The sequence below is a fragment of the Oryctolagus cuniculus genome, chromosome 1 (genome assembly GCF_051225735.1).
Source record: "Oryctolagus cuniculus isolate XC-2025 breed Fujian yellow rabbit chromosome 1, ASM5122573v1, whole genome shotgun sequence".
NCBI lineage: Eukaryota > Metazoa > Chordata > Mammalia > Lagomorpha > Leporidae > Oryctolagus > Oryctolagus cuniculus.
The window spans coordinates 301,415-316,258 of NC_142867.1; the positions used below are offsets into that span (position 1 = coordinate 301,415).

The 14,844-nt window shown below is 69.2% G+C and overlaps 1 protein-coding gene across 2 annotated transcripts; it reads left to right on the forward strand.

The window, feature by feature from the left end:
- The first annotated feature begins 530 nt into the window (after positions 1-530).
- EPS8L2 (EPS8 signaling adaptor L2) lies at positions 531-14,441 on the forward strand. Of its 2 annotated transcripts, none has more exons than XM_089308129.1 (21): positions 531-669; positions 3,227-3,352; positions 3,438-3,493; positions 3,963-4,027; positions 8,056-8,217; positions 8,334-8,483; positions 8,557-8,636; positions 8,718-8,860; positions 8,936-9,006; positions 9,093-9,219; positions 9,492-9,580; positions 10,164-10,238; positions 10,392-10,540; positions 10,627-10,759; positions 11,034-11,146; positions 12,280-12,385; positions 12,778-12,894; positions 13,112-13,184; positions 13,282-13,462; positions 13,559-13,691; positions 13,772-14,441. In XM_089308129.1, the coding sequence occupies exons 2-21, from the start codon at positions 3,309-3,311 to the stop codon at positions 13,847-13,849; spliced, it is 2,145 nt and encodes a 714-aa protein (XP_089164255.1). In that variant the 5' UTR covers positions 531-669; positions 3,227-3,308; the 3' UTR covers positions 13,850-14,441. The 2 variants fall into 2 exon arrangements, with proteins under 2 accessions (XP_089164255.1, XP_089164279.1); XM_089308153.1 differs by having other exon boundaries at positions 3,227-3,322.
- The last annotated feature ends 403 nt before the right edge of the window (positions 14,442-14,844 follow it).

The following is a 14,844-nucleotide window of genomic DNA, read 5'->3' on the forward strand; positions in this document are numbered from 1 at the left end:
TGGGCCTGACCTCTGCCCGTGTGCACTTCCTTCTCGCCTACCAGCCCAGGGCACCTGCCCTCCGACCTGTCCCCGGGGTCCCAGAGATGTGGGCCTTGGGGAGGGAGAGGGAGCCCCGCCCTCACTCAGGTGTCCAGGCTGGAGGCTGCTTGCGTGGCCCCGCCCATCTGAGGCGCTCAGAACCGCCTCTGACCCCCGCACAGCCGGAGCCGGGCCGCTCCCCAGTAATGGGGGTCGGGGCTGGGCTGAACCGAAAGGGGATCCCTCTGGACCTGGGGCCCGCGGGGGACACCTGTGGCCGGGGACGCAGCCCTGGCCTCCTCGCGGCTGGAGCCCTCAGCGGGCCGCCAGTGCCAGCAGCGACCCCGGGGCCCCCACACCTGCGGGGCGAGCTCTGCCGGTTCCGTGCCGCCCGCGCCGGGGGGCCCAGCTGGGTCGGGGGCCGCGCAGGACTGGGGGTGGGGCCGGAGGGCGGGGGCGAGGCTCCGGGCCCCGCCCCGCGCACCCCGGTGACTCCGAACCTGTCGCTCAGGTTCCACCTCGCCCCGTCCGGCCCGCCCCGCCCCGCCGCGCGTCCCGCCCGTCCGCGGACACCGAGCGCGGCGGCCCAGGCGCGGACAGACTGGGACGGCGGCGGACGCGGGGCCGAGGGACCTTCGCGGGCAGCAGGTGAGCGCTCCGCCGAGGCGCGCGGGCGGGGGCGCCGGGCGCGGGGCTCTCGGTGCGCTGGGGGCCCGGGCCGGGCCGGGCAGGGCCTGCCCGTCGGTGCTGGGAGGCGCCGGGCGCACCGACGTCTTCAAGGCAGCCGCGGTGACTCACCCACGCGGCCGCCCCCTCCCAGCCCCCAGGTCGGCTCGGGGGAGGTAGGGAGAGGGGCTTCCCTTGCCCGACCTGGCACTTCCTGGGTGTCCGAGCCAGGCAGGGCCTCCAGGACCAGGTTCCGGTCCCGGCTGGGCCTCCGGTGCTTCGGGGAGGATCCCGAGGGCTCCCAGGCCCTGGTGGCAGGGGACAGAAGGCAGACTGGTCATCCCCTGAGGCCCGCCCCAGACCACCTCTGCCCCACCCCTCCCCTCCCACTGCTGCCCAAGGCCACCGGATGCCAGGCGCGTCTCCTGGGCCCACCGGGCACACCCCCAGGCCCTTCGGGGTCTCTCCACTCACAGCCTCCCAGGGTTACCCCAGGGCCCCGCCCAGCTCCTGGAGGGCAGCCAGGAGCCCCTGTGAGTAAGCTGACCCCTCCCCAAGGTCACCCAGCGTGGAGCTGGAATTTGAACTTGGAGCCCGTGGGGCCAGCTGGGCACCGTGCATGCCTGGCCCTGCCTGCAGACCCGGAAAGCCATGACCGTGAGCCAAAGTGCAGCCCAAGCCCCTGGGGCCCCACCCACCCCGGGGCCTGATCCCCACCTGGGGCCTGATGCCCCCTGCCGCCCCCCAGGGAGCAGAAGACACAGCATGCGCAAGTCTCAGCCTATGTGTGCCGTGTGTGTGTGCCCCTGTGTGTGCCGTGTGTGTGCCCACGTGTGTGTGCCGTGTGTGTGCCCACGTGTGTGTGCCCCTGTGTGTGCCGTGTGTGTGCCCCTCCGTGTGCCGTGTGTGTGCCCCTGTGTGTGCCATGTGTGTGCCCACGTGTGTGCGTGTATCAGAGAATCTGTGTTTGTGTGTAGTGCATGGTGTGTTTGTATGCTGTGTTGTGATGTGTGTATGTGTGTGTATGGTGTCTGTGTGTGCTGTGTGTTGACATATGTGATATGTGTACATGTGTGTATGGCGTTTGTGTCTGTGCATGTGTGTGCTGTGTGTGTGTGATGGTGTGTGTTGACGTGTGTGTGGTGTCTGTGTTGTATCTATGGTGTTGCTCTGTGTATGTGAGTGTATCGTGTCTGTGTGTGTATTGTGTGTGGTGTCTGTATCTGTGGCGTTGCTGTGTTGCTGCGTGTGTTTGTGGTGTCTGTGTCTGTGAGATGTTGATGTGTGTTGTGTGTCTGTGTGTGTGGTGTCTGTGTGTTGTATGTGGTGTCTGTGTATCTATGGTGTTGCTCTGTGTGTATGTGTGTGTGGTATTTGTGTGTGTGTTGTGTATCGTGTCTGTGTGTGTGTGTGTGTGGTGTCTGTGTGTGTGTGTGGTGTCTGTGTGTGTGTGTGTGGTGTCTGTGTGTATGTGAGTGTGTCGTGTCTGTGTGTGTTGGATCTGTGTGTATCTGTGGTGTTGCTGTGTTGCTGCGTGTGTTTGTGGTGTCTGTGTCTGTGAGATGTTGATGTGTGTGTGGTGTCTGTGTGTTGTATGTGGTGTCTGTGTATCTATGGTGTTGCTCTGTGTGTATGTGTGTGTGGTATTTGTGTGTGTGTTGTGTATCGTGTCTGTGTGTATGTGTGTGTGGTGTCTGTGTGTGTGTGGTGTCTGTGTGTGTGTGAGTGTATCGTGTCTGTGTGTGTTGGATCTGTGTGTATCTGTGGTGTTGCTGTGTTGCTGCGTGTGTGTGTGTGTTCGTGTGCGCACACGTGCACACTGGCCCCACGTGCCAGCGCCTTGGCTGAGCCAGCCAGGAATTTCATTAAGCAAACACCGGGACTCACCCACTGAGGTCATGAACATTCCGGACATACTGCACAGACGGGTGGACAGAGGAATCCGGCCAAGCCCCCCGGGCCACGCCTGGACACCCCCAGGAGGGCCCTGCCCAGCAGCCCACAGGACGTCAGTCTGGCTGGGGACACAGGCTCCGCCGCCCCCCGGGGAGGGGCCAGGCACCCCTCTGGGCAGCAGTGCTGCCCCGCCCACTCCCCCTTGCTGGGCCTCCTGTCAGGGGTCCTGTCCTGGCCGGGACCCTCTCCGCGGGGAGCCTTCTGGGTGGCTGGGACCCCAGGACTCCGTGCACACAACCTGCTCCGGCCCCCCGAGAGCCCCCAGACCGAAGAGGGAGCCAGGGGCCAGTCTGTGTAGGAGCACGAGTCCCTGGGCAGCGCCAGCGGAGGCAGAGGCCTTGGGGGAGCAGGGACGGGGCCTGGGGCGGGGGCTTCTTCCGGGCTGTTTCTCCACAGCCCCGCCCTCCTGCCCCGCTGGCCCCCAGGACCTGGGCACTGTCATCCCAGCACCCCCAGCCCGCTTAGACCAGAGAGAGGGTCTGGGGCGAGGTGGGGCCCAGGGCAGGGGCTCTGCTTCCTGAGGACCCCTGCCCAGGCCCCGGCCAGGCCAGGAGGTGTCAGCTCAGCTCCCCTGTCCACTCAGCTGTGAGCAGGGCCCCGGGCTCCAGACTGCACCGGGCTGAGGTCTGCGCCGCCGGCCACCGCCTCTGAGAACCGAGGACGCCATGAGCCACTCAGGGTCCGTGAGCTGCTGCCCGGGTGCCACCAAGTGAGCCGAGCCCCATGCCCACCGCGGGCCCCCGGGGAGGGGTGCCCCTGCCCCGGCTGTGGCCTCACCTGCCCCTCCCCCGCAGTGGCAGCCTGGGCCGGGCCGATGGCGTGGCCAAGATGAGTGCCAAGGACCTGTTTGGTGAGTGAGGTTCGCGGCTCCCCCACCCTGGCTACCCTGGTGCTCTGAGCAGCGGCAAAACGCCCCTCCCCCACCCGTAAGGGGAGCGGCCTTCACAAATAATTCAGGGAGCATCAATATTGATCCCGTGCTGCTCACAGGAACCTGATCGCGGGCGGGGGGGGGGGGGTGAGCAGCCCGGTGTCGGCGGGGGGGAGGGGGCTGGCCACCCTCCCCCAGCCCTGTCCTGTTCCTGCCTGAGTCCCTGCCCCCAGCCCACCACACCCCCCATTTGAACACCCCCATCTGGAAAGCAAGAGGGGTGCGGGGGCTTTGTAGCCAGCAGCTGTGAGGGTGGGGGGGGGCAGCCCTCCAGGCACAGGCAGCCGCTGCCCCCTCCACGGACGCTGGGGGACTTCCCAACCCCTCACCCGACTCTGTCCCCTGTGGTGGCCCTGTCCCCTGGACTGACTGAGTCTCCCCACATCAGAGCAGAGGAAGAAATACTCCAACTCCAACGTCATCATGCAGGAGACCTCCCAGTACCACGTGCAGGTGAGGCCCCTGGGCCGGCAGGGGAGGGGAGGCCCCGGCTGACACCTGCAGCAGCCGCTTCCCTCCCCAGGGGGTGCCACTGACCAGTACTGCCCAGGGAGACTCCTGGGCGCTGTGTCCCCGGGCGGGGGCCTGGATGTGGAGGTGGAAGGTGGCCCCCTCTGTGGTCAGCCGAGGAGGCGCTGTCCGAGTTTTATAACCCATCACCAGAGTTCTGAGAAGCAGGGGACACACAGGGCGGGGAGGCTCCCGGGCCAGGCGGAAGCCAGGAGCGGCGACTCCACTCGGGTCTCCATCCCTTCAGCTGTCACTGGCAGCCCAGGGTCTGCCTCGCACCGGCTCAGCCCTCCTGTGCCCGGGAGCTGGCCGGCCTGGCACAGGGGCTGTGGGGGAGGGGAGCCTGCGTGGCCCCGGCTGCAGTGATGGGGCGTCTCTCCCACACCTCAGCTTCCTCCTCTGTGGAATGGGTACAAGGAACCTCCAGGAGTCCCGAGGCCTCGCAGCCTGGGCCGTGACCAGGGCACTCCTGCTGGGCTGCGTGGCCCAGTGGGCGGCGGCTGCCGGCTCGGAGCCCGTGGGCCGGGCACAGAGGTGTCCTGCGGTTCCTTCCCGGCAATGCCAGCACCTCTCTGCCCGGGACTCTGCCCTCAGAGGTGAGGAGCTGCCTGGGCCTCCTGGCCGGGTGCCTGGACTTTGCTCCTGCTGGCCTGGCTCTGCCCTCCCAGAGGACAGCAGGGGTGTGCAGTGTGTGGGGTTTTCCCGCCCGGGGCCCGAGGGCGCGGGCCAGACCCACCCTGATCCCCGAGGCCCGTGTCTGTGGGTGAGCTCCTTTGTCTTGTGCGGTGGGTCCAGCGGGGTACCCTGCAGCTGTGTCACCACCACTGTCGCCCCAAAACGCTGAGCCACAAGAGCCCCTAGCTGCCGGCTCAGTCCCCGATGCCTGCGGTGGCCGTGCCAGGCCCGAGCCAGGGGCCGGGAACTCCGTCCAGGTCTCCCGCGGGGGTGGAAGGGCCCCCGGGGCCAACGTGAGCAGGAGTGGGGCGGGAGTGGGACCTGGACGCCGCCTCCGGCTGCTCGGAGGTCCGGTTTTGATGGCCCGCGGTCACCCTCTGTTCTCAGAGGCCGCTGCCATCCCGCCGTGGGGGCCGTGGCCCGCTGGGACCCCTGCTTCCGCGCGGCCTTTCCCCCGTGTGAGCGTCCCCTCCCCGTGGGGCTGCTCCGCCCACCGCCCACCACCCACTGCCCACCGCCCACCGCCCCTGCTCAGGGCAGCATCAGGTCTGCTGACTGGGAGGCCAGAGACCCGGGGAGGGGGAGACTGAGAGAGAGGGGCCTTCCATCCGCTGAGTCCCCCCCAGGTGGCCGGAACAGCCGGGGCCGGGCCAGGCTTCCTCCAGGTCTCCCTCATGCGTGCAGGGGCCAAGGAACCTGGGCCGACCTCTGCCGCCCTCCCAGGCGATCAGGGGGAACTGGACAGGAAGTGGAGCAGCCGGGACAGGCGCCGGCGGGGCAGGGTTGGCCGCTGGGGCGTCGGCCGGGCCGACTCTCCTCTCTGGGGCGTCCGAGGCATCTGACCCCCTTGCCTTGCTGTCGGACAGACCTGGGCAGGTGTCAGGGCCTCGCTGTCTCGTCTGCTGTTGCTTCTTCCTCACGTGGTCTCTAGGGCCCCTGGGGGCCTTTGGGGGCACAGCTTTCTTTGTGGGGAGACTTTGGTTAGAATTCCCTTCACGTCTCTAAGATCTGTGGGGATGCCCCCTTTGGTTTTTTTAGTTATTCATTTACACTATTTGAATAGATAGAGACGGAGGGAGAGCGCCCATCCTCTGGTTCACTCCCCACAGACAGGATGGGCCAGCTGATGGCCCAGGGCTCCCAGGTGGGGGGCAGGGACCCTGACACTTGAGCCACCACTGCACCTCCCAGGGTCCTTACTGGCAGAAAGCTGTGGTCAAGCAGCTGGCACCGTGGTGCCGTGGGCTCAGCCGCTGCCTGCAGTGCCGGCATCCCATGTGGGCACAGGTTCAAGTCCCGGCTGCTCCACTTCCAACCCAGCTCCCTGCTATGCCCTGGGAAAGCAGTGGAAGATGGCCCAAGTGCTTGGGCCCCTGCACCCGCGCGGGAGACCCGGAGGAAGCTCCTGGCTCCTGGCTTCGGCCTGACCCAGCCCTGGCCATTGCAGAGTGAACCATCAGAGGGAGGACCTCCCTCTCTACCTGTCAAGTACGTAAAGGCGTCTTCACCTGGCCTTAGCCTCTAGGCCGATGCCTGCCCTTGCACCTTTCATGTTTAAGTTTTATTTCTTTTTTAAAAAGACTTATTTGTTTGAAAGCCAGAATTACAAAGATAGAGGAGGAGAGAGACAGAGAGATCTTCCACCTGCTGGACCACTCCCCAAATGGCTGCAGTGACCCTGAGACTGGGCCAGGCCGAAGCCAGGAGCCAGGAGCTTCCTCCAGGTCTCCCACGCAGGTGCAGGGGCCCAAGCACTTGATCCGTCCTCCACTGCTTTCCCCGGCCACAGCAGGGAGCTGGATCGGAAGAGCAGCAGCCGGGACCTGATCCAACGTTCCTACGAGAAGCTGGCTTTGCACTGTGCCACAATGCCAGCCCCAATTTGTATTTCTTTATTTTATTTACTTCAAAGGCAGAAAGTGAGAGACAGACAGCTGGTTCACTCTCCAAATGCCCACAACAGCCAGGGCTGGGCCAGCTTGAAGCCAGGAGCCAGGCACTCCCTCTGGGTCTCCTCTGTGGGTGGCAGGGCCTAAGCACGTAGCCCTCACTGCTGCCTGCCAGGTGAATTAGCAGGGAGCTGATTCAGAAGCGGGGCTGGGACTTGAACCCAGGCCCTGTGATGTGGGATGCAGGCGGCAGTGTCTGTTTCGTTTTAAGATTCATTTATTTATTTATTTGAGAGACAGTTACAGAGAGGGAGGGAGAGAGAGAGAGAGAAAGAGAGGTTTTCCACCCACTGGTTCATTCCCCAGATGGCCACAATGGCCAGGGCTGGGCCAGGCCAAAGCAGGAGCCAGGAGCTTCTGGTCGTGTCCTCCTGTTGTGTCCAGTGGTCCAGGGGCCTGGCCCAGTCCAGTGGCCTGGCCGTATCTCCTGGCTGTGCTGGTCTCTCCCAGCAGTGTGTGTTCCAGGTGTGTCCGGCCTCATGCACACAGCCCCTGGGAGCTCCTGCCCACTCTCTCTGTCCCCTCTTGCTGGCCCCTAGGCTGGCCGGCCTGGCTGTGACACGTGTGGGAGCTGGGGGAGAGGTGTGTGTCCCCGCCTTGTCCCGCGGGGGCCAGCCAGGTTGGGGTGGGAGCCCGCGGGGGTGACACCAGGCCTCTCCGTGTCGGTCGATCCGTCCCCAAACAGCAGAGCCGCAGGGCCGGGGGCGCAGGCTCCTGAGTGGTCACCGAGTCCGTTTCCGTGGCCTCGCCGCTCAAGCCTGGGCCGCTTGTCCACGCTCCCTGCCCTCTGCCGCCTCGGGGTGAACGCTGTCCCCTCTGTGAGGAAACTTCCTGCTGCCTGTGTCCGCCCTCTCCGTGGCGTTTCCCAGGGACCGGGCGGAGATCCTGTCTTCTGCAGCTTTGTTGGTGTCAGGTTTTGCTTTTGCTTAGGTAGCACCCACGGAGCAGGCCGTGGGGAGCTGCCCCGGGTGTCCTCCGGGGGCCTTTCCGTGGTGTCGTGTTCGAGTTTAGTGTCTGAGGGTCCCAGTCCGTGTTGGGTTTGTGGCTCAGTGAGGGCCCGGGTGGATGCTCCGGGCCATGGCGGGAGCTGGGAGACAGCAGCAAACCAGCCTGCAGAGCCCCGCCCCGGCAGCCCCCCCCCCCCGGGGCTGTGGCTGTGCCCACAGAGGCACAGGAGCAGGGACTGGTCTGGCAAAGGCCAGTGGTCACCGGGAGCCCCGTGGGGAGGGGGCTGGGAGAGTGGAGCCCACAACACTGCCCGGTGGGGTTGGTTACGGCCCCCACTGATGTCCACCTGAGGGCCAGCACAGGCAGCACTGAACCCAGCAGTGGCCCGCCCCTCCCCAGCACCTGGCCACGTTTATCATGGACAAGAGCGAGGCCATCGCGTCCGTGGACGACGCCATCCGCAAGCTGGTGCAGCTGAGCTCCAAGGACAAGATCTGGACGCAGGAGATGCTTCTGCAGGTGGACGACCGCTGCGTGCGGCTGCTGGACGTGGAGTCCCAGGTGCGGCCCGGCCGGGGCGGGGGGGGGGGCCTGGGGGCGCGGCTGGGGCCCACAGGTGTGTGTGCCGCGAGTCGCGGGTGGCCGTGTGCCCGCCGCGCCTGACCGCCCGCCCGCAGGAGGAGCTGGAGAACTTCCCGCTGGCCACCGTGCAGCTCAGCCAGACGGTGCTGAACCAGCTGCGCTACGCGTCCGTGCTGCTGCTCGTGTGCCAGGACCCCGAGCAGACCAAGCCCGACGTCCACTTCTTCCACTGCGACGAGGTGGAGGTGAGGACCGGCCGGGGGGCGGCGGCCGTGGGCCCCGCGCTGCGCCCACCGCCCTGACGCCCCGGGCCCGCAGGCGGAGCTGGTGCACGAGGACATCGAGAGCGCGCTGGCCGACTGCCGGCTGGGCAAGAAGACGCGGCCGCAGACCCTCAAGTAGGGCGGGGGTCTCGCGGGGGGGCGGGGCGGGGCGGGGTCGCCCGGCCCGGCTAAGCGGGGCGGTCTTTGTGCCGCCAGGGGCCACCAGGAGAAGATTCGGCAGCGGCAGTCGATCCTGCCCCCTCCCCAGGGCCCGGCCCCCGTGCCCTTCCAGCGCCTCGGCAGGGACTCGGCTCAGGCCAGGAACCGCGTGGGGGCCTGGGCGCCCGCCGGCGAGCCAGGTGCGCGACGGGGGTGGGCGGGGCGCGCTCGGGGCGGGGCGGGCCGGGGTCCACAGCTGCGCCGTCCCCCGCCAGGCTTCTGCCGCCAGGACTCGCAGGACGAGGAGCCCCGGGCCGCCCTGGCGCAGAAGATCGAGAAGGAGACGGTGGGTGCGGGCCGGGCGCCTGCGGGGCGGTCTCCCCCCGCCGCGGAGGGGCCCCCGGCCGCTGACCCCTGCCCCCCGCACCGCAGCAAATCCTCAACTGCGCCCTGGACGACATCGAGTGGTTCGTGGCGCGGCTGCAGAAGGCGGCCGAGGCGTTCAAGCAGCTGAACCAACGCAAGAAGGGCAAGAAGAAGGCCCGCAAGGGGCCGGCAGGTGCGCGCGGGGGCCGCGGGTGCGCGCGGGCGGGGAGGGGCCGGCAGGTGCGCGCGGGGGCCGCGGGTGCGCGCGGGCGGGGAGGGGCCGGCAGGTGCGCGCGGGGGCCGCGGGTGCGCGCGGGCGGGGAGGGGCCGGCAGGTGCGCGCGGGGGCCGCGGGTGCGCGCGGGCGGGGAGGGGCCGGCAGGTGCGCGCGGGCGGCGGAGGGGGGCCGCGGGGCCGCGCCCGCACCGCCCGCAGCGCCCGCGGCTCAGGGCTGCCCCACCCGCAGAGGGCGTTCTCACACTGCGGGCGCGGCCGCCATCCGAGAGCGAGTTTGTGGACTGCTTCCAGAAGACCAAGCTGGCGCTCAACCTGCTGGTGCGTGGCGCCTCCGGCCCGCTGCTCTCACCTGCCCCCGCCCGTGTCCCCGCCCCCGCGTGTCCCCGCCCCCACCTGTCCCCTCCCGCCCGTGTCCCCGCCCTCACCTGCCCCCTGCCCGTGTCCCCGCCCCCACCTGTCCCCCTCCCGCCCGCGTCCCCGCCCTCACCTGACCCATCCCGCCCGTGTCCCCGCCCCCACCTGTCCCCCTCCCGCCCGTGTCCCCGCCCCCACCTGTCCCCCTTCCGCCCGTGTCCCCGCCCCCACCTGTCCCATCCCGCCCGTGTCCCCGCCCCCACCTGTCCCCCTTCCGCCCGTGTCCCCGCCCCCACCTGTCCCCCCCCCCCCGGCCCGTGTCCCCGCCCCCACCTGACCCTGCCCCCTGTGCCCGCCCTCACCTGACCCATCCCACCCGTGTCCCCGCCCCCACCTGTCCCCTCCCGCCCGTGTCCCCGCCCCGACCTGTCCCATCCCACCCGTGTCCCCGTCCCCACCTGTCCCCCTCCCGCCCGTGTCCCCGCCCTCACTTGTCCCCCGCCCGTGTCCCCGCCCCCACCTGACCCCGCCCCCTGTGCCCCCCCAGGCCAAGCTGCGGAAGCATATCCAGAACCCCAGTGCAGCGGAGCTCGTGCACTTCCTCTTCGGGCCTCTAGACCTGGTGCTGGGGGCGGGGCGTGGGAGGGGCTGGGGACCCTGGACCTGGTGCTGGGGGCGCGGGGGCGGGGCGTGGGAGAGCTGGGGTCCCGGGAGCTGCAGGCGGAGGGTGGAGGGTGGAGGGGCTGGGGCCCATCTGAACCCCGCTGTACCGCAGATCGTGAACACCTGCGGGGGCCCCGACATTGCCCGCTCCGTGTCCAGCCCCCTGCTGTCCAGGGACGCCGTGGGCTTCCTGCGCGGCCACCTGGTGCCCAAAGAGATGGCACTGTGGGAGTCGCTGGGGGAGACCTGGACAAGGCCCCGGTACCGTGTGGCGGGGAAGGAGTGGGGGCACACCTGGATGGGGGTTCTGGCCGGGTTGCCACTGACCCCCGGGACTTTCCTTCCAGCGCTGAGTGGCCACGGGAGCCGCAGGTGCTCCTCTACGTGCCCAGGTTCCACAGCGGCTGGGAGCCGCCCCTGGACGTGCTGCAGGAGGCCCCCTGGGAGGTGGAGGGCCTGGCCCCGGCCCCAGATGCTGAGGTCAGAGTCCTCACAGCCCCGCTGCAACCCGGCTGCCCCCCCCCCCGAGCTGGGCTGGCTCCTCTCCCCCAGCCCCCCCCCAGCTGGGCTGGCTCCTCTCCCCCAGCCCCGTCCACGTCCCTGTGGCCCCGCCCGGGTGTCTGGCTCTGTCTTGGTGATGCCTCCGTCACAGCTGGTTCCCCGAGTCCCCAGTGCTGCGGTCCCGGCCTGGCCCGGGCCTGGTCCCTCCCTCCTTCCCCGCTCGGCACGCCCACAGCGTCTGCTTTCCCCACAGCTGACTCCAGGGAGCCGACTGTCCTTCCGCAACTCCCTGAAGCACGGCCTTGCCCCTGAGGCCACGCCCCCGGGGGAGGCCCTGTTGGCCGCTGGCCCCACACACGGTCACAGGTGAGCCCCGCTCAGGGCGCGACCCTCACTCTCCAAAGCATAGGGGCTCTCCCGCGTGTAGGCTGCCACCGCGCTGTGTACCGGTGGGGGTTCAGCCCTCGCTGCCTCCACGCTTCCTTGTGAGTCAAGGGGAGGAGGTTCCTGCCTTAGCCCCTCCCTGGTGCTATAAGAGAACACCTGGAGCAGGTGACCTGGGAATAAACAGGGCTTTGCTGAGCTCACGGAGGTCCCAGGGCGAGGATGTGCCCGCGCCAGAGCCGTCCCTCCTGGTGCGTGACCTGGCCCTCACCTCCCTGCCCCCCCCCACCCTCACTTCCGCTCTGCTCTGGGTCCTGGCCCAGGGCCTGCCTGGGGAGTGTCTCTCACCACCAGGGGCAGGGGCCACAGCCTGCATTGTATTTCATTCTTTTTAAAGATTTATTTATTTATCTGGATGGCAGAATGACAGAGAGGGAGAGACAGACAGATCTTCCATCTGCTGGTTCACTCCCCAAACGGCCACAGTGGGCATGGCTGAGCCAGGCGAGGGCCTGGAGCTCATCCAGGTCTCCCACGTAGGCGGCAGGGGCCAGCTCCTGGGCCGGGATCTGCTCTCCCAGGAGCGTTAGCGGGAGACCGAGCAGCCGGGACGCCAAGGCGAGGTGCACACACACGCTGTGCCACAACACGGCCCTGCTTTGTGATTTGCTGACTGTTTACTTGAAAGAGGGAGAGAGAGGTCTCCATCCATCCCCAAGTAGCTGGGCCTGGCAGAACTGGGACCCGAGCTCTGTCCAGGTCTCCCACGTTTAACCAAGCCCGCCACGCCCCTTGTCCCGGCAGCCGTGAGAAGCGTCCCCCTCCCCAGGGAGCTGCCCTGTGGCCAGCGCCACACTGACCGGGCAGCCTAGGCTTGCTGTGTGGGGTGCAGGTGCAGGCTTCTCAGCTGGAGGCCCCTGGGTGGCCTGGGTTGGGGCCAGCCCCGCCCACCTCCGCGGCCCAGCGCTCTGGGGCTGTCACAGTTTTCATTCCCGGCTGAGGAGCGCAGCCTCACTGCGCTGTGACCTGGACCGCTGCGCGGCTGAGGCACTGCACCGGGAAGGCCCGGCCCGGCCCAGCCCAGCCCTGCGCTGAGCCCCTCCTGTCCCACGCAGGGGCCACCAGCCCACGCCGGCCATGGCGAAGTACGTCAGGATCCTCTACGACTTCACCGCCCGCAACGCCAATGAGCTGTCCGTGCTCAAGGATGAGGTCCTGGAGGTGAGGGCTGCAGCCCAACCCCCCACGGGGCCCCCACGGGGCAGCTCCAGCTGGGGCAGGGGGCTCCCTGGCTGAGCGGGGGCTGGGCTGAGCAGCCTCTGGCAGGTGGGGACCCTCCAGGAGACCTGGCCAGGCTGTCACTCACTGGTGCAGGAGCCGCATCCCACCCGGTGGAATCCAGGCCGGCCAGCCCCCAGGGAAAGGGGCGGGGGAGGGGAGGCCCGCAGGGGGCTAGGACAGGCCTCGGAGGGCTCCGGGAGTGCTCCCTGTGAGCGGTGGGCTGGCGGGGGAGGGGTCTCCATCCACTGGCCGTGGGGAAGGCCCCGGGCTGCTGTGGGAGCTGTGAGCAGGGCGGGGTGGGGTGTGCGGGCCTCACCCGCTGCTGCCCGCAGGTGCTGGAGGACGGCCGGCAGTGGTGGAAGCTGTGCAACCGCAGTGGCCAGGCCGGCTACGTGCCCTGCAACATCCTGGCCGAAGCCCGGCCCGAGGACGCGGCCGGCCCGCTCGAGGTGCCCGCCCGCCCGCCCGCCCGGGCTCCGTCCTGCCCAGGGCCCGGAGCAGGGGTGGGGGAGGGGTAGCCACGTCTGCGCGCCTCCTGGAGTCCGGGCTGCTCCAGGCACTGTCCGGGGCTGGCCAGGGGATCCCGCACCCGGGCGCGGGAGGCGGGGGCAGGGCGGGAGGAGCGGCGGGCGGAGCGCCTGATACCCCCCGACCCCGACCCCGCAGGCTGGACAGAAGTACTGGGGTCCAGCCAGCCCGACCCACAAGCTGCCCCCGAGCTTTGCGGGGAACAAAGACGGTGAGCGGGTGCTGTGCGGGGCGGGGGGGGGGGTGCGAGGAGGGGAGCGGCCGGCGGGCTGGCGGCTGAGCCCGCTGTCCCCCCCCCCCCCCCGCAGAGCTCATCCACCACATGGACGAGGTCAACGACGAGCTGGTGCGCAAAATCAACCACATCCGCGCGCAGCCGCCGCGCCAGCCCCGCGCCGAGCGCAGCGCCCCCGCGCACCCACCGCTCAGCTTCGACTCCGGCCCGGAAGAGGTCCGCGCCTGGCTGGAAGCCAAGGCCTTTAGCGCTCGGTGAGCGGCGGGGCGGGGCTGGCGGGCGGCGGGGGCGGCGGGGGCGGCGGGCGCGCCCACGGCCCGCCCTCACTGCCTCCGCCCGTCCGCCCGCAGAATCGTGGAGAACCTGGGCATCCTGACGGGCCCGCAGCTCTTCTCGCTCAACAAGGACGAGCTGAGGAAGGTGTGCGGGGAGGAGGGCGCCCGCGTGTACAGCCAGCTCACGGTGCAGAAGGCCGTGCTGGAGGTGAGCGCGCGCCACGCGCCCCCCGCCCCCCGCCCCGGCGCGCGCGCCCACGCCCACGCCACCCTGTCTCTTCTCCTTAGAAGCAGCAGAGCGGGTCGGAGTTGGAGGAGCTCATGAGCAAGTTCCATTCCAAGAACCAGCGGCGGGACGCCAGCTAGACGCCTGTGGCGTGGGGCGCGCGTCTGCAGGGGCTGAGCCGTGCGGGCCGTGCGCGCTGCGCGGTTTCCGCACGTGTATTTCCGACCAAGGACGCGGATGGGGCGCGGTGCCCAGCCGGGCTCTGCCCCTGGCCGAGGGCCTGCAGGCGATGTACCTCCCGCCCAGCGACACCCGTGGGCAGCGACTCTGCCACCCCAGCCCCAGCCCAGTCCACGGCGGGCCTCAGCCAAAGCTGCCGCTGGGCGGTGCCAGCCCCTGCAGACCACAGAATCCCCGGAGGTGGGGGGTTCTTCCTGTGGCCTCCCCTGTGGATGTGCCCTTGCACCCCGGCCAGCAGCAGCCGGGGCAGAGGCTCCCGGACAGGACTTGGGCGCAGAGTGGGGTGGGGTGCACACCGAGCCCCGAGCCCCTTAAAGGACCGAGGATGGACTGGACACAAGTCCTTTCCTCGGAGCCCGTCCCTCCCCGCAGAGCCCGGAGCCTGCTCTGACGCGGCCCCAGGCCACAGGGTCCTGTCCGTGGCTGCTGGCTGGTGTGCCCGCCCCGGGCGCTGCGGGGGCTCCCTGTCATTAAACCGTCAGCTTCCCGGCAGCCATGTGTCTGTTTCGGGGAGGGGGTGATCGCGGGATGATCCTGGCTCCCCGGCTGCCCGCTCTTCTGCTGGGACGCAAACCCCAGAACGTGGAGCGGGCGGGGAAGAGGCCTGAGTCCAGCCAAGAGTTTGGGCCCCGCCTCGTCTGAGCCGCAGCCACGGGGGAGGCTGAGGGCGCCCCCTGCTGGCCCCGTTGCGAGCTGCGGCGAGCGGCCGCCAGGAGGGGCCCCAGCCCGGGCGGAGCGGGCAGCGAAGGTGTCTCCAAAGCAGCCCGGGACCGACCCCAGGGCGGGGGAGGGGTGTCCGGGGATGCAGTAGGGGCTGAGCCTCGTGGGCCTCTGCCATCGACACCCAGACAGGCCACCCAGATCCAGGGGAGCTGGGGTGTCCCCTCTGAGCTGC